Consider the following 24,165-nt stretch of genomic DNA (forward strand, 5'->3'; position numbering starts at 1 on the left):
AAAGATGTTTGAATGTGTATTCTAACTTTCCAACAAGAGGGAGAGCCCATGGGCAGACGTTTTTCCTGCCCATGCCCCACGCCCTGGCAGATCCAAAGTCCAGTGTTCTCACCCACGTTGTAAAGCCAACTCCTAGAAGTCTGGGGAACACTTTCATTTAAACACTATGCTTCTGTAGTAAACAAACAACTACAAAGGTATGAACAATAAAGTGGATTTATTTTAAAAGACTACAAAATTTGACACAGAGACACACATAAGGCCCACAGGAATTATTAAATATAAAAATGATTGGCTATAAACAATGTAAAAATACATTCCCCAGCCCCCATACAGAACATAATTTAAGTATAGCAATTATAAAATCTTTGTACTGTATGTCCATTTCCCTTTTAAAAGAACCGTTCTCAAAGGTCTACTTATGTAACAGTGACTTTGGTTTCACTTTCTCCTTGAAATTTTTATTGACCACAAAGATCTTTTTACTCCTAACTCCTACCATAGCAGATGGAGGCTAATTAGTCGTGGGTCCTGTTTAAAAGAAAAAAATGGTGAAGAAAGGTTCTAGGATGCCCTGAAATACCAGTGAAGGTCGTATCTTTGGGTGGCCAGCCAGGAGCTCCCCTCTGCACCGATGAAACGAGTGAAGTGAAACTAGGGGACAAGGAGCGCTTCCGCTGAGCACCGGCCTGCTGGGGCCATTCCCTCAGCCTCCCGAGTGGGGACCCCAAGCGGGCACCCTGAGGGGGCCCAGGTGGTCTGCTGGGCGGAGACAGTACTTAAAAGGACAGCGGAACCTGCCTACCACAAGCTGGTTATCTGAGCCCAGGTTAGACCTAAGCCATCTCTCCTCCCTTACTTAGCACACCCTGTGAACACACACACACACACCCTTGGCTGGTTCCTTGACCTCCCGAGCAGGCAGTGGGGACGTTGCCACTGGCAACCAGACTGACACCAGCAGATAAGGTTCTGCTTCAGGACGGCAGCAGAGGTTGTGTTTGGGCATCTGTGTCTGAAACCCATCCATGACACAGTGGCAGGTGAGAAATGGGAGGAGGACGGGGCCATTAACCTGTCTCATTGGAAACGCAAGTCCACTCTGGAGTCTTGAGTGAAAACTCTTAACAGGAGGACAAGAAAGGTCTAGCCTGTGAAGCACTTGGTTAGAAAGCTCCTGTTATAAAAAGACCTCCTTTAAGAACGGTCTCATTCAAAGTGCCCTGGCTGGCTCTAAGACAGCTAAACTGGGCACTCCCTTTCTTAAGGTCTCCTCTGAAGAGAAACTAGGGCAATGCCTGTGTGGGAACAAGAACCCTAAAGATCTGCTGTGAATCTATGCAATTCGACAGGCCCGGGAATCTGGAGAAGCTGCCCTCAAGGCAGCCAGAGCCCCAGGCCCACGGCTGCAGGTACTGGAGCAGTACCTGGACCATCCTGGTAAGGAGACAGCGGGGAAGCTCTCAAATAGAAAAATCAGAGGTTGAGGTTTTAAAATAAGATGGGCTCCAAAGAAAACACTGAACAGAAGCTGAATTTCAGGAGAAATAATCGTGTGGCAAAAAGGAATGAACCATTTTCTGTCTCGTAGTATGAACTCATCTCTTCAGACATGAGTGGTGAAGGCCTGCTTTTACAGTTGCTTTCAACTGCACTGTGCAACATGGATCTGATCTTTGGTCCTTAGTTAGGGTAGCAGTTTCTCCCATTTTTCTATGTGTACTTTTACATGGGGTTGCTGACACTGTTGTTTTTATAACATGTAAAATATCAGCATCTCCCATACATTTTCTCTTAGGCTATAAAAGGTCTCAGAGTTAGTAATTATATCCTAAAATGTTCCAGTATAATTTTTAAGGCAGAGTGAGATATGGCAAAAGCCTGGGTTTTACATGTGTAAGGAAAAAACCTAGACCAACATTTAAAATAATGATCTCTTAAATATACATTAAACTGTAACTAGTCATCAAAAAGCAAAGTCACAGCTAAGCAAATTAAAAGTGAAACCATTTATAAATGGATGAACTTCATCACGCTGTTTATACAGCTATAAAGCATAATTTGAAAGCTAACCCTAGTAACAATGATGGAATAATTTATCATCAGTTGAGCTATGTGATTTAAAGGAACAGCTGCTCTTACCTCCAAACAAAAACAAAACTTCATCTGACACAAGTTTCAACTGTTATAAAAAAAAATTTTTTTTAAAGCCCTCTGGCCTTATTTATGGTGACTGATACACAGTCCAATCAATACTGATCAAACTGCTGTCCTGCCTTGCTCTCCAAAAATCAGCGGTTTAACAAGGACCCAGGGTCTACGGAAGCTGCTGCACCCCGCGGCGGCAACCTTGCACACCCATCCCCTCGAGTCTCTAAGCATTCAAAGGTTCGGTGAGGCACTCTCTCCTCACGGCGGCCTCCCCTTTTCTCGGCTGGGGCGCCTTATATTTTTCACGGAGCATTAAGGAGAAGTCAGTCAGGTATGCAGAACTTGCTAGGAATCCAAACACCTGAAGAGGGAAAGGGGACAGAGATTACATGAGGGATTGTGGAGCACACTCTCGTCCCCTGCTGGACTCTGGACCCATTTCATACACATCATTCTTAATGTCATGTGTGTGCTCGGTCGTGGCCAACTCTTCACGACCCCATGGTCTGTAGCCCACCAGGCTCCTCGGTCCATGGATTTCCCAGGCAAGGACACTGGAGCAGATTGCCATTTCCTTCTCCAGGGGATCTTCCTGACCCAGGGATCGAACCCACGTCTCTCGAGTCTCCTGCATTAGCAGGCACGTTCTTTACCACTAGTGCCACCTGGGAAGCCCTATTCTTAAGTTAAAAAAAAAAAAAAATTCAAGGTCAGGTCATCAAAACATGCAAAGTTAAAAAAAAATTCAGAATAATGCCCATTAGTCAAAGTCTCCCAAAATATCAACGTCCTGTGGTGTGCGCGCGCAGTGCCGATCTATGAAGCTGAGGTTAACAATGAAAACCAAGTCCTACTACATGATGTGAAACAAGATGGTCAGCAAGGGTTAGACTGCCCCACAGACGAAAAGAGCAGGTGACTGCGCCTAGGCAACAATGAAAAGTTATTCACAGCAAAACATTCTACAGTGAAGACACTTTCCAATTACCTAAGGACTATTTTCCAGTTCACCGTCACACTGTAATGACACAGCAACGGGGTGCCACTACCTACTTCCTCTTCCTTAAGTCACTTCCTCATTGCGCGCGTCTAATATCTGATCAAACATTCTGAGAATTCTGTCGAGAGACAGAAGAACAGTTCAAATTTAGCTTCATCACTGACAAGCCCCTTAAGACGGGGGGCCGAAAGAGTGCTCTGCGGAAAGGGAAAATCGCTGGAGCGCTAGGGCTCCAGCCCCACACACCGTGACAGCTGGTGGCCGTCTGCCGCAGGCCCCCGCCCTCCATCCTGCCGCATTTCAGAGGAAAGCAAACGGAGCTTCCTCGTTCACCGGAGTGTGCCCAGCACATCCAGCCAAGATGGAACGATCAATTCCACCCCTCAAAACCCAAGTCCCTTTTCCCCTCTGGAGTCTTTATTTGGCTTGATGGTGGCATCTGTCCCCTTATTTGGCTGGCAAACATATTCCATACTTTAAAGGCCAGACCAGATGTCACCTTGTCTGTGACGACTACCTCAGAGAGCTCTGGTCTATACAGGATCCCCTCTGCATATCACCCAATGATCTTCTAGCTTTTTTGCTCACATCAGAATTTTTTTTTTAAATAGACTCCCTCACTCATTTAAATCTATATAATTTTCATACTTAAATAGCTGTAAAAGGTAATTTTAAGCATATTATAAATACTTAGCTTTTAAACCACCACTCTTAAAACATAGTCAATGAAACTGAACACGGTAACATTCTAACACACCACCTATGAGAACACACAACTAAGCTTTTACATACCTGGGAATTTGAGGACATGCTCCTTCCCACCCTCCATAAACCGAACATTTCCTCAACTTTATTTCACTTTTCACTTCCTCCACAGGATTTTTCTAGTAATACACTTCTCTACTAGAAATTACTGCTTCACCTTATCATATTCTTCTGCAACAAAAATGACTATAAACTGAAATTAACCATAAGACTTTATTGCTAAAATGCACCAAGGTTCAGCATTAATTTTATTTCCATTTTGTTTTTACATGTTTAAGTACTAAGATGTTGTGTTCATGTAAGTAGGTAGATGATATTACAGCCAAGTAATTCTCTGAATGCCTTTTGAGTTGTTCTAAGCAGTTTGAATGATCTATATGCTGATGTTTCCATTAATTACAACTGCAGTTTTGTTATAAACAAAGCATTGATTGGAAATCGGCTGACTAGTGAGAAGACTTGTTAACTAATTGTTAATTATTCATATTCACAGCACTGGCCCGATTAAATCCATGATCTTTGATCTGCAATTCTGAAATTAAAAAAGCTACAAAAACTCAAAAGTTTCATGATTTACTTGGCTCAAAATTGACACAAAATAAAACTATTTAGTCCTTACCCATCTCTTTTACTGTGAATATTCAAAATAATATTAATATGCAGAAATATTAACGTTGGGTAACAAGGTGCTGCTCAGACTGTCCAAAGGTGTGTCATACAGTGTATGTACAGTTATTGCCTTTCTAAAATCCGGAATATTCTGAATTCCAAAAAACATTGGCCCCTCAACGATTTCAGATAAAAAAACGTTTACTTGTGTCTCTCTTCTATTAGACGGAGCTTTGGGGTCATACCTCTGCTATCCCCTACACTTAAAACAGCACCTGATATATAAGTGTGCTTTTGTTGAACTGACAAGGGGAGAAATTTTAAGATAATCAGTCAATCCTACCACTTCCATTAGCAATAATGTTCATAGGCAGAATAAGTGGATTTTTGTTAACAGAACTCAAATTCTAAAGACAGGTTCTAGGTTTTTAAGGCTATCATATTTATTTGCTTTTAGGTCCTCTATTGAAAATAACACTAAAAAATAAGTTAGACAAACTACTCTCCCTTATTGTATAATCTGTTAAGTACTTTCCAAATGCTGTCTTTTTAAGCAAACAAAAACAAGTAACGGTAAAGGGTACTTACAATTGCAGCAATTTCGGTTATGGTATTGTCATGTGTCAAAGCGAAAATGATGGATGCCAGCAAGAGTACCAGTCCTGTGCCCAGAGTAATAAAGAAATCCTACACACGCATGAACAGAGGGATACAGACAACAGGGTTAGGCTGGTTGAAAACAAGTGTGTTCTACTTTTTAACTTTTAAAAAACAGTGACTTCTTTTTTCTTTACTCAGACTTACATATTTCAACTAACTTTTCAATAAGCTTGGTATTTCATAAATACCCTGTAAAGGAACACCCTATAAATATGCACAGGCTATATTCAGAATACAGCAGAAAATAATCTTTTAATAAAAATAGTTCTCCATTATCACCTATATGTGGAGTCTAAGAACTAAAATCAATGTGTGTAACTTTGAAACGGACCCACAGATGCAGAGAAACTAGTGGTGACCGGGGAAAGGGGAGGGGCCAGGTGGGGGGGGACCAGCTATCTTGTATAAAATAAGCAACAAGATGTAAGTGCTCTACGGCACAGGAAAATTAGCCATTATTTTGTAACTGACTTTAAATGGAGTATAATCTACAAAAATATTGAATTGCTGGGTTTTACATCTGAAAGTAATATAAAATCAATTATACACTATTACAAGTAAATAAGATGACACACACATGCATGTATGTTTATCTTTTTCTTTAGGACATAAAGATCAAAGCCATAAGATGAAATACCATATTACTTCCAGCAAAAAAAAAAAAAAAAACATTTTTCTTTCCTTTTCAGGTAACCCATGCTAGGATGGCCTCTCTCAGAGTACTTTGTTGCTTTTAAAGTACTTTGGACAAGAGACTCAAAAGGACTGCCCATCATTAACTCAATAAAGTTAGGCCAATAGTCTGTTTTTTAGACACTTAAAGCTTTGTTGTATAGCCTGTTGTTTTCAACTGTGCCCACCAGGTCATCCAGCACAAGCCTGAATTAATAGGATGAGATTATCTACCATGTAGGAGCACCCATAGCTCATCAGAATGCAGCTTGCAGCACTGGACTGGCTTCCTGGTTTCCAAGAGCGCTCTCGGGCATCACCTCATGAGGCGCTCTCAGAGGCCGACTGCAAACAGTGCTTGACACACAGATTTGATTCAGAGGAGAAACTGGAAACATGAGTCACTTCAAAGGGTTTTAAGTCTGGTATTTCTTGAGTTTTCTCAAACACATTCTCCACTAAACCTACTATCAATAAAACTACCCAAAACAGAATTCACTATTTTGTTAGCTCAACATTTATAAAAAAACACTTGATTTTTCTCTCTGCTTCTAAAAGAGGTGTTTTTCTGCAGTTTTTCTCTTTTTCTATTCCTTTGAATTATTATTTCAAACCTGTTACTTATAGAACTATTAATATTTGGAGTACACATGAGGTATTTAAACAAGACAGTCATTTTGAGACAGGATGTAGTATTCAATAACATGGGTTCTAGAGCTAGACTACCTGATTTCACATACCAGTAATATTCCTTCCTGGCGGCATGACTGAATTAGTTACCTATTGAGTGTGTGCTTTTGTTTCTTCATCTGCAAAATGAGTAGTAACAATATTGTATTCATTGGTGATTCTATAGATAAGAGTTCTTTCATCCAAGAAAACGCTCAGACTAGTGCCAGATACATAATACATGTTTCATAAACACTGGCTATTGTTATTCTTGATGTAATGGGACAGAAAAGATTCTCTCTTCAAAAAGATTACTGTTCCACCCCTAGACACCACAACCACTATACACTCAAAACGTTTTCTCAAAAAGAAAACCTTACACAAAACAATTTTAAGGATGTTAGAAAGCAGACAGTAAGAGTAACTTTTAAATCAAAGAAACATGACTTCCTTACAATGTTGGTTGAAAAGTAGAATATCTATATGATTACAAATATGTTGAAAACTTTCTATAAGACCCAAAAGAAATATTGTAAGATATTTTACAAAAACTATTTTAAGATGAAGTGACTAATTTTTTTTATCAGTATTTTATGATCAGTATTTACTCATAACTTTTTAAAGGTTGGGAGTTTGATGTCATAAGTGTTCTACCTTTTGCTTATTTTGACCATAAAAGTAGAAAATTTATATTGTTTCTCGTCCAAAAGATCAATGTTCTTAAGCACAACCAACCATTTCTGGGGCTTCCCTGGTGGTCCAGTGGGTAGGAGTCCACCTTGCAACTCAAGGGCGCGCTCCCCGGTCTGGGAAGAGCGCCTGGAGTCTGCGCTCCCGCAGAAGTCACCGCACTGAGACCCCAGCGCTGCAATCAGAGAGCGGCCCGCCTGTCGCAACCAGAGGAGGCCGGCAGGCAGCAACGCAGACCCAGTGCCGCCAGGAAGTAAACAGTATTTTAAAAGAACTAGACGCTTCTGAAATACTTTCATGGAAAGTAATGCTGTCTGGCTGTTGGACGAGAAATGCATGAATGTGGTCATCAGAGGCTTCATGGATTTGATTCAGACTCTACCTGACTTTCAAAGTTATTTTTTAATTGTTCGGTATCAACTTTTTTTTGTTGCTTCATTTTTCAACCTTAAAAGAATCATTATATATATGTACTTATTTATTGACGTATGGCTGATTTATCCTTTTATGTTCACTTCAGGTGTAATACAAAGTGATTCAATTATGTTTTTTCAGATTATATTCCATTAGAGTTTATTATAAGGTACTGAGTGTGGTTCCCAGTGCTACGCAGTAAATCCTTACTGCTCCTCTGTTTTATGGATAGTTTCTTAACCCCGCCTCCCTAATGTGCCCCTCCTCTCCTCCTCACCTCTGTGGCAACCACAAGCTCGCTTTCTCTAAGTCTGTTTTGTAAATATATATTCTTTTGTATTTTTAAGAATCCACATGTAAGTGATATCATATGGTATTTGTCTTTCTCTGACATAGTATAATATTCTCTAGGTCCAGTAACATGTTACTGCAAATGGCAGTATTTCATGCTAGAAAGAATTATTTTGACAGACAGTATCCAATCAAAATGGTGGGATAGAAGGACATGGAACTTGCTTCCTCCCACAAATACATGACAAATGCATCGACAAATGGAACGATTCTCACAGCACACCTATTGAACACCAGCAGAAGGCCTCAAACCCCTGAAAGGACAGGAATGATCTCCAAGTGACAGGCAGGATGAAAGGGGGAAAAAAGCAGCAGAATGGGACCTGTACCCCTGGGAGGAGCTGGAAAAAGGAAAGGTTCTCAGAGTGTGGGAAGCCACCTCCCTGGCCAGGAGATGAGCCAGCAAAGACAGGGAGCTGCAGAGGAGCCAAACCCGCACATGCAGTCCAGGCCGCCACCCTGCGCGCCTCGGCCCGGGTAAACTCGTCCAGGCGGAGGCTGGGTGTTGGCCTCCAGAGTCTAGAGGGCAGGCCCGCGGACAGGACCGCTGTTGGCTGCACAGAGACGGCCCGAAGGGGCCGGCGTGTGCTCTAGCCACAACCTCAGGGGCTCCTGCCTTGGCAGGTGCCGGGGAACAAACGCCAGCAGGCTGTCCATGCACAGAGGCGGAGCTGAAACCCCAGCTGGACCCAGGGGCCATGCGGCTTAGGAGCAGGACCGCGGTCTCTCCCCACAGCTCCGGGAGCCGCCAGCATCCATCTCTGCTGGCAGCTGTGTAAACTCCGCACCCACAGAACATCGTGCGGACCACGGGTCCTCCCGCGGCAGACAGATGCAGCCTGAGCAGTGGGGGCTTCCTGGACACGTGCACACAGGGCCAGGGCCTGAGCCCCTCCAGAGCCCCACAGCAGGTCCAGGGGCCCCACTCCTGTGGTCCTGGAGCCTGACTTCAGTGGAGCTGGGCTGGTGGCCAGGCCACAAGGACCCCAGGGCCAACTGGTGGCCGTCCCAAGGCTGAGATGGGGTGAGGGCAGAGCTGACCACAGCACGTCTGAGCTTCCTAACAGGTGCCAGGTGAGCAGACTCACCTGAGAACCGCTCTGAGGAAGGCTCAGTGGGGACGCTCCCATCCCCCCACCTTGCAGCACAACTCAGAAGCACATCTGAGAACTTCTACTCAACAGATAGGGCACACACCTGGCCCCCGACAGGCCAGTGACCACCCGAGCAAGGAGGCCCCGCCCGAAGCCCACTGCACGTGCCGGTCACGCCAGTCACACCTCCCAGCAAGGGCAGAACGGCGAGCAGACGCTGAGCAAAGCCGGGGCAGGCGTCCGTGCTGAAAGCAGCCCCCGCCCCCAGCAGCAGTCAACAGGGCCACACAAGGGCGCTTCCACGTAAAAACAGCCCTCCAAAACCACAGCAGATAACTGCTTCTCCTAAATGCATACAGCAAGGGAAATACAAGTAAAATGAGGAAGCAGAGGAACCACTCTCAATTAGAAGATCAAGAGAAATCCCCTGAAAGAACAAACAACAAAACAGACTTCTTCAGTCTAATACATGGCAAGTTCAAAAAGGAGATAATGAAAACAGTGAAGAAATTGAGGACTACTGATAGAAATGCAGATTACTATGAAAAGGAACTAGAAACTAAAAAAGGAACCCAGAGAAATTTAGTGAATTCATTTCTTGAGATGAAAGTTGAGCTAAAAGTAGTGAATAATAGAATGAAAAATGCAGAACAATTAAGTGACCTAGAAGATAGAATAATGGAAATCACCCAATCAGAACAGCAGACATAAAGCCAAATGAAAAAAAAAAAAAACAAATGAAAGCAATATGAGAGATCTATGGGATAATATAAAGCATGCCAATCTGTGAACAATTGGAATTCAAAAAAGGGAAGAAAGAGAAAAGGGGACTGAAAATGCATTTGAATAAATTATGGCTGAAAACGTCCCAAATCTAAAGAAGGAAACAGATATCCAGGTACAGGAAGCAGAGAAGAGTCCCAACCAAGGTAAACCCAAACAGACCTACACCAAGACATACTTCTCTACAGAAACTCTGCAGGCCAGAAAGGAATGGCAAGATACATTCAAAGTCCTGAAAGGGAAAAATCCGCAACCCGAGATAACTCTATTGAAACAAAGAATCTCCCAAACAACTAAAAACTAGAACAATACAGCAATACTAAACCCATCCTAAGGAAAATATTGAAGAGTCGTCTCTAAACATAAACGAACTTTAAGAATCTGCAGGAAAGAAAATCGTGATCTGAAAGTAAATCACTTAGGTAAGCTAGTATACAGACTAAAAAATGAAACATTTCTGTGAAGTGGGAGGTTGGGATTGATACATGTACACTGCTGATCCTGTGTATGAAACAGATAGCCAGTGAGAACCTATGTGTAGTGTGCAGTGCTCTCTGGTGACCGACGCTGGAAGAAAGCCCACACACAAGGGGCTGAATGTATACAGGTAGCTGACGCACTGTGCTACACAGTAGGAGCGCTGTAAGGCGGCTGTGTCCCAATGGAAACTGAAACAAGCACAGCGTGGCTCTGGCAGAAAAACAGACGCACACAGATCACCGAGACGGGGCAGGGAGGCCAGAGGTGAGCCCTGACGCTGGTGGTAGGGACACACATGGGTGTAGCCTCGACGTGCAGCAGGATGGAGGCTCCTCAAAGACTAGAGAGTTGCCACAAGACCCTGCAATCCCACTCCTAGGCACAAACCCAGACAAAGCTGCCATTTGAAAGGACACAGGCACCCCAGAGTACACAGCGTCACTATTGTTGCCGAGACATGGAGACAACCTAAAATGTCCATCAACAGATGAACAGGCAAAGAAGATGTGACCCCATAAAGAGAATGAAATTACACAATTTGCCGCAAAATAAATGGACTAATCCTACTAAGTCAAGTCAGTCAGAAAGAGAAGGACAAATACCATATCACTTATAGGTGGAATCTAAAATATCGCCACAAATGAACCTACCTATCCAAGAGACTCCAGACAGAGAGAACAGATGGGTAGCTGCCCCAGGGGAGGAGGGTGGGGGAGGGATGGATTGGGAGTGTGGGTTAGCAGAGGCAAACTGGTATATACAGGATGGATGAACAAGGTCCCACTGTATAGCACAGGGAACTAGATCCAGTGTCCTGTGATAAACCATAGTGGAAAAGAACATGAAGACTGTGCGTGTGTGTGTAACTGAATCATTCTGCTGTAGAGCAGAAATTAACAACACTGTTAAGTCAACTACACTTCAATAAAAGTTTTAAAATGAAAAAAAAAAAAGGTAATAGATTCTTACGGTACAAAAGGGTATACAGAAAAAAGTAAATTTTAGGTATATTATCAATATAGGACCCAAAGCTTGCTTCTCATTAAAACAATAATAAAATCTTAACTGGTTTATATTTATCCTATTATCTTGTTTTTAATAGTTAAAACTTACTCTGTTTTTTTATCTTTCTCCTCAAAACTGTGAATTTCATAAATCAACCCTACTAGTTACAATTCCTTATAAACCACTCTTGAGAACCTGAATGCTACCGAAGTAAACTGTTTGATTTTTTTCTTTCTTAAATGCAGTAACTCTGTAAATTAGCTCATCTGTCATCTCACAAATCCATACTAAAAGAAAAACTGAGGGTCAGACTAAGTCTTTAGAAAGTTATACATCTCTTAATTTTGTGAATATAAAATTGCCCCCTCTACTTTTATTAAAAGGGTTACTTCTAAATAATGAATTTAACAAATACCTTCTAAATTCACTCAGAGACAACTTTCTTTCATAATAAAACCAAAACAAAATAGGCAGAATTACATGCTGTTTTGCTTCAAGGCTCTGAACCCTGTCACATTAGTTCATCACTCCATCTTATGTTCGGCACAGTGCAGAACTGCAAAAACCCACACTCTGAAATGTGAGAAATCAAAAATGATAAAATTCCTAGTTTTGAAAAAATACCTAATGTGAATCAGATTAAACCACCAATACCTGTAAATTACTGGCAGTGTCTGTCACTAATTTCGCCCTCCCCAACCGTCCCATTTGGCAGGGAAAAGCAGGCTGCTTGGAGGCAGACCTGAAACAATGGAGGGTGTCTCTTCCTGTTAGGGTTGTGAAAGCACTATTACCGTGAATAATACAACTGCACAAGGTCCAAAAACATCTACCTTCTTGTCACAGGGATTATGTTTTCTCGTGCTTACCGATGACTTGACTTTCGCGGGATCGACTCGGTCGTACACCGGCGTGCAGTACACGATCAGTATAAGCAGGCTCAGCAGGAAGGCGCTGCAGCTGACGAACTCAAAGAAGTAGAGTCCCCCACACAAGGTGCACTGTGAGACCACCTCCTCACAGATGAAGGCCAGGAGAGACAGCACCTACGGGAGAAGCAGCATCGGCTTAACTTGTTCAGGGAGACCCACAGAATTCAGAGAATACCATCTGTTCACCCAAACATTTGCTGAGTGGAGACCTGGCGAACAAGATTAGTCAATGAACCCGATCTATCGACACAGAACTCAGTCCAGATGCCCTGAAGGGAATCCAAGTACACAGAAAATAGTTACTATGAAAAAGTAGTTACTATATGCTGAGTGCCAGAACTGGAGACATTCAGGACCGGTCCTAAGAGCACACGGAGCAGGCACTCAACCCGGGTTCAGGAAAGGCTTCCTACAGGAACGCTGAGACCAGGAGGGCTGCAGTCAGCCTGGGGCTGGGGAGGTAAGGGATGGGGGCACGGGCTCAGGCAGAAGAGCGGTGCACAGGAGACCTGGAGATGACAGAGCCCGGCACCGGCCCGCCCCAGCCACACACGGCGCCCACGACCCCCTGAACCGCGACAGGGGGCTGGGCCCTGTCCAGGTGGAGGGGAGGGGATGCCGCAGAGAGGGCGACGTGACAGTGGGGGGTACGCAGGGGACTCTCCAAGCGCCTCCGAGGGCATCCCTGGCAGTCCAGGGCTAAGAATCTGCCCGCCGACACAGAGGCACAGGTTCGACCCCTGGTCGGGGAAGACTCCACATGCTGCGGAGTAGCTAAAAGCCAATGTGCCACAACTACTGCTGCGGCTAGGGCCCGCGCTCTGCAACAAGAGGAGCCGCCGCAACGAGCAGTGATGCCCCGCAGCCAGAGCAGCTCCCGCTTGCTCTAACGAGCGCGCGCCACACCCAGCGAGGAAGACGCGCGCAGTCAAAAGTAAGTGTGTGAATAAACAGACGCCTGCTTTTCCTGGTGTAAGGACTCTGAATTTTAAGGGTTTTTAACGCAAAGGGTGACATGATCAGGCTTATGTTTTAGTGGTTCTTTCTAGCTACAAGACAGCAAAGGGATGGGGAAAAGGGCAAAACGGGGGGTAGCCATCCAGTCGAGAAGCTGGTGCCAGAAATGAAGGGAAAGATGAACAGGGTAGTTGTAATGGACGAAAGTCAAACCCCTGATGATGGAGAAGCCCTGAGCTGACAGGATGAATACAGACAGAAGAGGAAACAAGATAACACATATGTGCTTAAACACTTTAACACAGAAAGGCACGTTTATTCATTCACCAGTCTCTGCAAGTGGGCCTGTTCTTTGCGAGTGCGCCTGGCTGGAATTCCCCTCCGTGTCTGCTTCATTAATCACCTCCATCATTTATGACTGCCACTTCTAAACTGATGTTATTTCAAGCGGAACAAGATCTGGGACACTCGAGAAGCAGCATGCTGACTCTTTCTAGAATCAGACTAGTTTTACTGGCCTTTCACAGTTGCCGCAATCTTAATTCCACAGCAAGTATTTATTCACTTATTTTTTGGTCTTTCTAAAGCATCCCATTTATTTTCATAGAAACAATTCCTTTTCACATTCAATCTCAGTCTTGCAGTATTTAACTGGCCGGTGCATTTGCGGTGAATGGAGGACAGCTGTCTGGCTAATTTGACAACTCAATTAAATGCAGGTGGGTTTTAACAGCGCTCCCACTGTTGTGTGATTAAGTACTCACACACTGATGCCTCACTGCAGAAAGAAGAGTCGGTCTGCTTTTTAAGAGGCAAGAGTGCTGGGAAGAGGAACAATTCATTTTAAACATGCTGTAAATGAGAGGTCTGTGGAGGAGTTAGGTGCTGCCTAAGGCAAAAGGATATATGGGTCTGGAGCTCAGGGGACACATCTGAGGTGGAGCCAACACGTGGGAGATCACCCAGAGCTGGGAACGCTGGCCCATGGCAGAACTGTGATGAACCCCAAGACGGGGGGGCTCGACAGAGGGGGCTGCCGGTGCTGATTCAGTTGCTCAGTCGTGTCCGACTCTTGGGACCCCGGGGACTGCAGCCTGCCAGGCTCCTCCATCCATGGGATTCTCCAGGCAAGAGTACTGGGGTGGGTTGCCATTTCCTTCATCAGGGGATCTTCCTGATCCAGGGATCGAACCTGCGTCTCCTCCACTGCAGGCAGATTCTTTACAGCCTGAGTCAGCAGGGAAGCCCCAAAGAGGAGATACGAGCATAGGACAGTTAGGAGCAGCAGTCCAAAGGGTAGCAGATCAAGAAAAAGGGTTTCTATGCAGAGCAAGTTATCAGAAGTGCTGACTCTGGACTTCCCCAGTGGTCTAGTGGTCGAGACTCCGTGCTTCCAATGCAGGGGGCATGGGTTTGATCCCCGAGGTCAGGGCACCGAGATCCCAGGCCTGCCGTGTGGCGCAGCCAAACACAGAACCAGCACCAAGAGTGCTGAATGCTCCTCAGAGGCCAGGTAAGAACCATACCGAAACGCTAAGAGCCTGAGTTACAGGGCTGCCGACAGCCCCGACAGGGCCACCTCAGCAAGCTCTGCGAGGGCAGCTCACGCTCCAGCGCTGTCCACGGGCAGTGAGGGCTGAGGCCGGGCAACGGAAGGCCCAGTCACCAAGTGCAGCTCCACGTGGCCGGGTGGAGGCAGTGGTGGATGAGCTCAAAGGGAAGGGCATTTCAAGACAGAGAACTGAGCATGTTTAAATGCTTAGAAGCCTGTGAGATGTCTAAATAGGAAGAAGAGAGGATCTCTAAAAGCAGGACTCAGGGCTCAAGGTGTGGGGCTAATGCTGCTCTACAAACAGAAAGGAAGAAGGAGCAGAGATTCACTTGGGCAGTCTGTGGGTTTTGTGGAAGCTGAGGGAATTTCCTTCTGAGCACTGAAACCTGATGGCTGATGAAATGACTGATGACCCAAGTCAAAACCTACTGGGAAACATCATCCTACTCAATTCAGGCCAGCAGGTGCAACCAGATACATGAATGGCAATAACACTGCTACCAGAATCAACAGTGAAATTTCAGAATAGCTTTATCCTACAAAACATTTTCATCAAAGCAGAGGTCCTTGATACAGCCTTTCTGGAAAATCATTTAGCAATTTCTTTAAAAACTAAGCAGGCAACTACCATATGACCCAGGAACTGCATTCCTACAATCTGCTCATTTCTTGGTCCAGAAAATGAAAATGTACATTCCTGCAAAAACTGATACGTTAATGTTCTCAACATTTTATTCATCAGAGTCCCAAACTCTGAACACTCCAGGTGTCCTTGAATGGTTAAGCAAACTGTGGTATCCATACCATGGAATACTCTTAGCAATAAAAAGAAACTTGATATATGCAACAATCTGATGAATCCCCAAAGAATTCTATAGTGAAAACAATCCAATCTCAAAAGGTTACATACCACATGACTGCAGTCATAGAATAACACAACTTTTCAAGATGGAGAACTAATCCATGGTGGCCAGGGCATGAGGGAGCTACATAGTAATGGAACAGTTCTGGGTCTTGGCTGTGGTGATGATTAAGGAAGCTACACTCAATACAACAGCACAGAGGTACATGAACACACACATGTGTGAATGCAAAGGACCTCCCTTCACGTGTTTCTTTGCAAGTTCCTGTGATACTATGATTATTTTAAACAAGTTTAAAAACAAATCTAAATTAGCACTGAAGCCTCTAAGGGATTTCCCCCCTCCTCTGGCCATACAAAATTCACATGTGCCCACAACAGAAAAGAAAGCACGTAAGGATGAAAATAGATCCTATTTTGCTGTGATTTCCTGTAAGTTAATGAGGCATAAAACAGTCCAGAAGATCCCAAACAACTTCCTCATATCAGACAGATGTTAGGTGAGGCGTTCCCAGTCATGGCACCACAGACAAAGCAACACACCTAGACAAGTCCCAGAAAGTTACTGTGTAAGGAACTTCCTCTCCTGTAATTACAAGGGCTTTTAATGTCTAGAGTGTAGTAAGTGCCAAATGTCTAAAACTCCATTTCTTTTGTTCTCTGCTATGTTAAATCTTACCTGAATGTTAGGAGTTTCTCTACAAGAAATCTTCAGGATATATCTAAGTTGTATGAAATTAACTGTGAGAAGATATGAGCCTAGCACTCATTCAGATCAGAGAACAGCAGCTCTTGAACCATTCTTGTTACAAGAAGATTATCGGGAACACTCATCAGTGTCCCTAAGACAATAAAATCCTATCTACAGTAGATACAGACCACTTGTCTACTCTCCCCAAGAAAAGTGCAGGAACCAGCTGGGCCAGAACCTATCAGAGACAAGTCATTATTAGCCCTCTTCCAAACTCCTCAAAGGAGGCGTTCTTACCAACCTAAAACCTTAGGGCTCTGTCAGGAGGCGGGTTCAGCATGGACATCCAAGAGAAGGAAGGGGTACTATGTCAAGCTTGGATATTTACTAGTTCCTATTCCCAGTTAAAGGCCAAGAAATTAGTACTATAAGTTATATTCGGTATGAAAACTCCTGACTCCCCACCTCTGTTAATACTGAGCTTCCTTTAAAATCTCCCACAGCTCTCTGTGCTTCCTGGTGGCTTAGTAGTCAAGAATCTGCCTGCAATGAAGGAGATGTTGGTTCGATCCCTGGGTTGGGAGGATCCCCTGGAGGAGGGCATGGCAACCCACTGCAGTATTGTTGCCTGGAGAATCCCACGGACAGAGGAGTCTGACAGGGTATAGGCCATGAGGTCGCAGAGTCAGACACGACGGAGCAACTCAACTGCAAGGGCAACAGCCGCTCTGTATGGTCTCCCACACAAGACAAGGGGACACTTCACAGTCTATACAAGTGTCGCATCGGTACACATGAAACTAACCAGTCAGTTACATCTCAAGTTCAAATTTCTTTTTAAAGTGTGTTGAGCATTATGTATCCAACATTGTAACATGTGTAGGAACATGTAGTAACAGAGCAATAAGACCTATGTATGGACTCCCTTGTAGCTCAGCTGGTAAACAGTCCGCCTGCAATGCAGGAGACATGGGTTAGAAGATCCCCTAGAGAAGGGAAAGGCTACCCACTCCAGTATTCTGGCCTGGAGAATTCCATGAACTGTATATAGTCCATGGGGTTGCAAAGAGTTGGACACGACTGAGCAACTTTCACTTTTAAAACCTATGTATAAGGGAAAAAAATAAGAAAACAATAATTGTATATCTCATACTTGAGCATTTGGTATAAATTCAGGAAAATGTTCAGATCCACCTGGATTAATAGTAGCCACAGAAGGATGTGTGAAAAGACAGACCCAGGATCAGGACAGGCAGAGGGCGCACTCTGGGTGTGGCACAAAGGGAAGAGAATCAGACCAGTGAGGATTTGCAGGGCAGCCAAGAGGGTAACAAGGCAACTGACCCAACTGGATGGGGAGGGATGAGGTAAATGATTACGGAGCTGAGTGTGGTTATGTGATGATCCTGCCAGAGAGGATGGACTTTCAGATGCAGGAACTGCCTCTCTGGTTTTGTTGGTTAGCAGACAGGAGGGGTGGAGGGCTGGGAGAGCCTGAAGAACGTCCCAGCCCGAGCGGAGGAGGGACCAGGGCAACTGGCAACAGAAGAGCAAGGCCCGAAGTTGAACATGTCTAGGGAAACGCCTTAAAAAGCAAGTACACATACTCCAAACTGTTAATCCAACAGTGAGGCAGCAGAGTGTGTTGATGAGGCCTGAAGTGTGACTTGTTTTAATCTCATATATATATATATATAAAATGTATATATTTATGTTTATATTTGTTTGTAAGTAGACACTTTTTTGTATTAAAGAAGAAAAAGTGAAAGTAAGGGAAGAACTTCAAGAAATGTGTGGTCACCAGCATTAAATACCTAAGTGGTTGAAGACAGGAAAAGCGACAAGGTCACTGAACGAGGTAAGGATATGATGGTGAGCGCAGCATCATCCTAAGTTCAGAGGCTCCGTGATTACTTTCTGGTAAACAGTCTTGCTCCCAACAGCATGACAGCATCCCACTGAATGCTGCTTACTGATTATTAGGCTAAGCACCTAACAGGGTACACATGCCCAGCATGGCTTCTTCTAATGATATAAAAGTGTGTCAAACGTAACTAAGGGCATTACCGATCTGCTAAGAGTGGGCAGGGCCCTTGGAGAACAGGGCCTCCCACCCTTCTGTTCACAGCTGAGGGCTCAAACCCCTGACAGACTTAACTCACAAGTTAGCCACATACCCGACTCCCACTCTGTACTCTTTTCCCCCTAAAGCACTGTTTATTAAGCTCATCTTTCGACTGGATGTGTTTGTGTAGGATCTGTCTGTCATCTGGGTTTTTGAAGTTACAACCAGAGGTCTGTGCATTTCCCTTTTTGCTGTTAAGTCATACATTAAAACCACCATGCTAGAGTCAACACATTTGGGAAGTCTTAGTGACTAAAGATGCACTTACCGTTCTGGTGACTTCAACATTCAGAGAATGACTCCTCTGTCTCTCCATTTCAGTTTCACTACCCTTTCTGAAACTTCAGTCTTCCCTAAAATTAACAGTCACCACGCTAAACACTAATTCTCCATCACTGAACAGTCTACCGCCAAAAAATTTCTCATACAAGAACTTTTTAATGTTTGCATTAATTGTAAGGCTCCATTTACACAATTCTTTTATTCTGTGAATTACTAAACTCACTTTAAAAACCTTGTAGTGATATGTAAGGTTCACGTAAACAAATGTGTCGGCCTGTAGTCAGGCTAAGCCTCCCGTGCGTTCAGCAAACATTTACTCACAAAGATTCAGATTTGCTGACATTATGGATCTTCTTCAAGGTAAAAACAGAGCACTTCAATTTAGTATGTATCAATTTTCACATTTAAGTCATGAAAAGAGCACCAAGATAAGATAAACGGCTTCAAAGTGATTTGTTTCTTGGCACTTACAAAATAACACTATTCACAATCTAATACATTTAAATCACTGGTGAATTCTAAACCAAACTGCTTGCCTGAAGTCATTATAATCATAGTACTATGCAGCCTTCAGGACATTCAGCTGGTCCTATAAACACAATGCTTGTTTGTGACAGAGACTATATCATACATAGTTAGATCACTACACCAGTTTACTAGCAAGAAATTTGGCTGCCAAAAAGGTCAGTTCTCCTCGTAAAACCAAGAACAAACAAACAAACAAAAACCTGCCTCAAAAAATAACAGTAACAACAAAAACCTCACAAAGTACCTGCGTAAGGACCAACCTTAGGGATAGGATAAACTACTAAAGTGACTGCATGGACTGGGAACTGCAATGCCGCCTTATGGTACCTTCTCCGCCGAGTCTCCCGTTTCCTCTTCAGCTCTGCAAGGGTGGACGGACAAGCCTTTGACAAAACTGACGTCACACGTGAACGGCAGATACAGCCCTCTAACTCCCAGAGTATGTAACTCAAGAGCCAGTCATGCCGTTTTCTCTCTAGCCGCCCCTTCCGTTTGCAGGTGCCGCTCTCTACCCCGGGTGTTCGGATCTGTTCTGGCACACACAACCTGCAGAGCCCCAGACTGTAAAAACCTTAAGGCTGGAAAGAACCTCAGAGGAGACCCAATCCCACCTCCCAGGACTCTATGAATTTCCTAAGTACACAGTGTCTGGTTTGTTAAATTTCAGAATAAGGCATTTCTCTTTTGGGGTTTTTGAGAATCTGGTATGATTTATGGGTCTAGAATAATGAACACAGAAATGCACTGTATTTTGAGTAAAATGATCTCGGGCTTGCAGGTCCCTTGTTAAAGTACCTCGTCTTTTTTGATTATGGGTTTCTCCACTCCAGTTATTCCTTCTTGTAGCTCGCCAACTCTTTTTGATTAAAAAATAATTTATCTAAAGAAAACAACCTAAAGGCAGAGTTTGAGTTGAGGCAAAGACTTTGTTGCCCCTGGCTGGCTGAATTTTCATTTACTACATATAAAACTTTCTTGGAAAAAAAAGAAAAAAAAAAAAAAAAACTTTCTTGGGACTTTCTGGATAAATCTATTGTTGTGAAGAGGTAAGACATTAAAACCGACAAAGTAGGAACAAAAAGACAACCATTAGAATGAAAAGCAATACTGAAGAAATATTTTTCTCAATCTATGTTAAAGAAAATGTAATATCATAAAATCCCCTGTAAACAAGGGGATTCTCTGGCAGTCCAGGGATTAGAACTCTGAGCTTTCACTGCCGAGGACAAGGGTTCAATCCCTAGATAGGAAACTAAGATCCTGAAAGCCGCAAGGTGAGGCCAAAACAAAGTGAAAAGGATGGGACAGGTTCACCATAAACAAACAAATGGATTTCAAGAAGAGACATTAATTTTCATTCTTTTGCTCTTTCTCCTTATGGATGATGGAGAACATGCAGGAATAGTCTAACAATCCCCACAAGGCAAACTCATTCTGCCCCTTCTCTCCAAGCAAAAAGTCTACCATCCAAACTTATGGCTGCATTCTATTCAGAAGATATGGAACTAGTTTATTAAACTATAAATAAGGCAATCAGAAACTTTACTTTAGATTTGCCAGTTCTCATTGGAAAGAAAAAAGAAAGGCAACTGTAGAGAGATTTAAAGGGCAACAGACCAATACTGACGATGTCGTTTGAACAGCGAGAGTGCTTCGAATGAATATTACCTCTTTCCTGTTCCAAATAATTCTTCTACTTATATAGAACCATTTTAGCTCTAAGGCAGAGAAACACAGCTGACATCCAAAAGTCATGCAAGAGCTGAGGACAGGAAGAGCAGAAGGAAGCCCTTCTTGGGTAGGAGGATCCGCTTATGCAGAAGAACAAAGGCAGGAGGGGGCTGAGGACACTGTAGGAATAGAAAGGCTGCCAGCATGCAGTTAAAGGGAGACACAGCCCGACCCTCCTGGGCCATACTGTCACTTGCTTCCAAGTGACTTCCCAGCTATTCCCAGAAGTGATCATTGGGCGGGGAGGCTAAAAAGCTATGTTATTAATTTTTTTTTTTGCAATTTTTATTTTCAATGAAAGTAGGTCATCTGAGTTCTAAGAACGTAAGTTCTGGTTATCTGACTTCTAAGAACTTAAGATCTTCCAAAAAAAACCAACTGGCTGTTTTCACTGGGGATGATTCAAAAACCAAACCAACCCAGAAACATTCTAAACAGTCTAATTTTTCCTCTTGCAGGAAATGTTACTCATCGTTCATTAAAACAGAACAAAGGAGCTCAATGTGCATGTGATCTGAATGAAAATTTAAATTTCAAAGATGGTTTGATATTTTCACTAGTAGATTTAAGGTCCTTAACCAACGCCTAAAGCAAATTGAAACTCAGTGTCCCTGAAAGAGAATGCCCTCAGGCCTGCTTCCTTTCACACAAAAAGCTGTCCTTCTGACTTTGTATTTGGTACACACACTGCTCACTTAGAAAGAATTCTTTTCCAGTTAGTATTAAAACTTCTTAAGAGACAACTTACTAGACACATCTCTCTCTACGCCTCGCGTCGTATCGGAACACTCTGTCCAACAAATGTAACTGCCCCCTTGGGTTCACACCAGGAAAACCGCAAGAACCAGAGAAAGATAAAAAAGCATTTTGTGGCCCAAATACGGACACTTTGGGAGATAATGCAGGGTAACAGCAGGGAGAAGAGCCAAAGGTCACTACACAGGAGCAGGAAACCGGTAGGCTGCTGACTTGGGTCTCCGACGCATTTCCTGCGCCCGCCCAAAACGCTGGGTGGTCCCAGAACACCCGGGCGGGCGAGCGGGGGTGGGGGGCCGGCCCTCGAGGGACCCGGGAGGACGGAGCGCCGGCGGACTCCCCCGTGGGGAACGGCCCCTCCCCGGGCGGAGAGGGAAGGAACTGGGGATGTGGAAACGGCCGCCTCTTAGCAGCAGGCAGAGCGCCGCTCGCTGCCTCCTCTCGCCCAACCCGGCCGCGGACTCACCAGCTCCAGCAGTTTGAGTCGCCAGAACCCCGTGAGCCGGCTCAGGGTGAAGTAGGCGGCGAGGCCGCTCCGGGGGCCTCTGCCAGCGCCCGGGTGCGCCTCGGTGGTGGCTCTGTAGACCTCCCCGTTCTCCATCGCCCAGAGCCCGGGAACGCAAGGCCGCGGCTGGTGCCCCCGACTCCACTGACTCGGCGGGCTAGGCCGTCACTTCCTGGGCCTCCGCCCCACTTCCGGCAGACTCCGCCCAGGCCCCGCCCCCCTGCCCCGCCCCCTGCCGCGAGGCCTTACCTCTCTTCTCGTAAAGATCTCGGCAGAGACTGGAGAACATAAACAGCAAGTGCAAACGTCCTGGGGACCGCAAACGTCCCGGCTCCCTCTGAAATGGCTGCTGTGGCCAGGTTGAGCAAGGGAGAAAAAGAGGAGGTGAGGCTGGAGAGGCAGGCAGAAGCCAGACAATGTAGGGGCCTTGCAGAGCAAGGGAAAAAATGAATTTCATTTTCAATGTTACAGGTTATCTCAAAGGACTTTCAGGATTGCTCCCTCCTGCTTCTCTGAATTCCTTTCAGGCTTACGTGTCAAAACTGATGCCATAGTACCATATATTAACTTTGTGTGAACTTAACCTCATCAAGGAAGGTAATCATAATTTAGCAACCAAAGCTGATCAATTCACATGCCAGGCACACGTACTTTCTCCACAACAATATAACGTAGGTACTGTCATTACATTAATTTTACAGATGAGAAAACTGAAGTTGGAATCCAGCCCTCCCAGGTACAAAAGCCTCCCTTCTTGAACCATGTCCCCCATTTCTTGTTTTTAGAAAAAGGCTTTAAATCTCCTAGGCCTTCCCTGAGTTCCAAAGAGCAGATTCAAGCAATTACTAATTAAGGAAGTGAGAAATGCAGAAACAAAAGCAGTCAAGACAACAGTTCAGGGATTAAACAGTCCTAGTTCTTCCTCAGGCAATACCTGCCCCTAACAATCTGACCACGGATCTTGGAGCTGTTCTGCAGGAAGAACTAAGACCCCTGAGCAGGTGGAGGGTGGTGACTACAGGCTGACCACCAGCACACAGACCCCAGACTGGCTGGAACCAGACAGCTGATGATGAAGATTCCTGAAATGCCTTACCTCACCACCAGCCAACCGGAAAAAAGTTATGCCCTCTGCATTCTCACCCCAAAACCCACTCGTGTTCTTGCCTGGAGAATCCCAGGGACGGAGGAGCCTGGTAGGCTGCCGTCTATGGGGTCGCACATGACTGCAGCGACTTAACAGCAGCATTCTCATCCCAAATGCTACCTTTAAAACCTTCTGATGAAAACCATTGGGAGTTCAGGTCTTTTGAGCACAAGCTGTCCACTCTCCCTGCTGGGTCCTGCGAGAAACACCCTCCTTTCCTTCACTGCAACCTCAGTGTCAAGTCCAGCTTTGCTGGACTGTAAGCAAGAGGACCCAAGTTCAGGTCAGAAACCAGGCCAAGAGGCTGAGTATGACATCCAAGGTCAAACACCCATGGGCAAGTGGAAGGTAGGCCCAGGCCACCTGACTCAGCCTTGCTGCTGGCCACGAAGCCAGAAGCCCCAGCCTGCACCCCTTGAGGGCCTGGAAACTCACATGAAAGGGAGGGGATACTGCTTCCACGTGGATCTTCTGTTCTCCACAGCCCCAAACCTCCCTTTCTCCCATTCAAATGGAACAAAAAACGTAGATCCTATGCTGGGGGTAAGGGGGGTGGGGGTGGATAATCTACAGTCAGTCCAAACTATCCTACCGTCTTTGATTAAACACATTCTTAACCTCTTGCCAAGACCAAGCAGCCACCAATCCTAGCCAATAAAGCCTCTGTGTTTTCACAAGGACTATAAGGATTCATTGCCTTGTTATTCTTCAAGTCACTGTCATCCCAAATTAGACACTACCTGTGTCTGAAATT

General features: G+C 44.6%; 1 protein-coding gene across 1 annotated transcript; it reads right to left on the reverse strand.

Moving 5' to 3' along the window:
• Window positions 1–200: 200 nt before the first annotated feature.
• On the reverse strand, window positions 201–22,439 carry CMTM6 (CKLF like MARVEL transmembrane domain containing 6). Its single transcript, XM_061127676.1, has 4 exons — window positions 22,226–22,439; window positions 12,213–12,389; window positions 5,114–5,212; window positions 201–2,512 (listed from the first exon to the last, which is right to left on the reverse strand). Exons 1-4 carry the CDS (start codon window positions 22,358–22,360, stop codon window positions 2,375–2,377), a joined length of 549 nt encoding a protein of 182 aa, XP_060983659.1. The 5' UTR covers window positions 22,361–22,439; the 3' UTR covers window positions 201–2,374.
• Between the last annotated feature and the right edge of the window lie 1,726 nt (window positions 22,440–24,165).

Source organism: Dama dama, chromosome 24 (genome assembly GCF_033118175.1).
Source record: "Dama dama isolate Ldn47 chromosome 24, ASM3311817v1, whole genome shotgun sequence".
Lineage (NCBI taxonomy): Eukaryota > Metazoa > Chordata > Mammalia > Artiodactyla > Cervidae > Dama > Dama dama.

Bases quoted from the DNA above. Each gene is read 5' to 3' on its own strand.
- CMTM6 (XM_061127676.1), bottom strand. From the start codon at position 22,360: ATGGAGAACGGGGAGGTCTACAGAGCCACCACCGAGGCGCACCCGGGC. The intron at 12,390-22,225 runs GTGAGTCCGCGG...CTTCTCCCGTAG, and splicing joins GACTCAAACTGCTGGAGCTG to GTGCTGTCTCTCCTGGCCTT. The intron at 5,213-12,212 runs GTAAGCACGAGA...ATGCGTGTGTAG, and splicing joins CCGCGAAAGTCAAGTCATCG to GATTTCTTTATTACTCTGGG.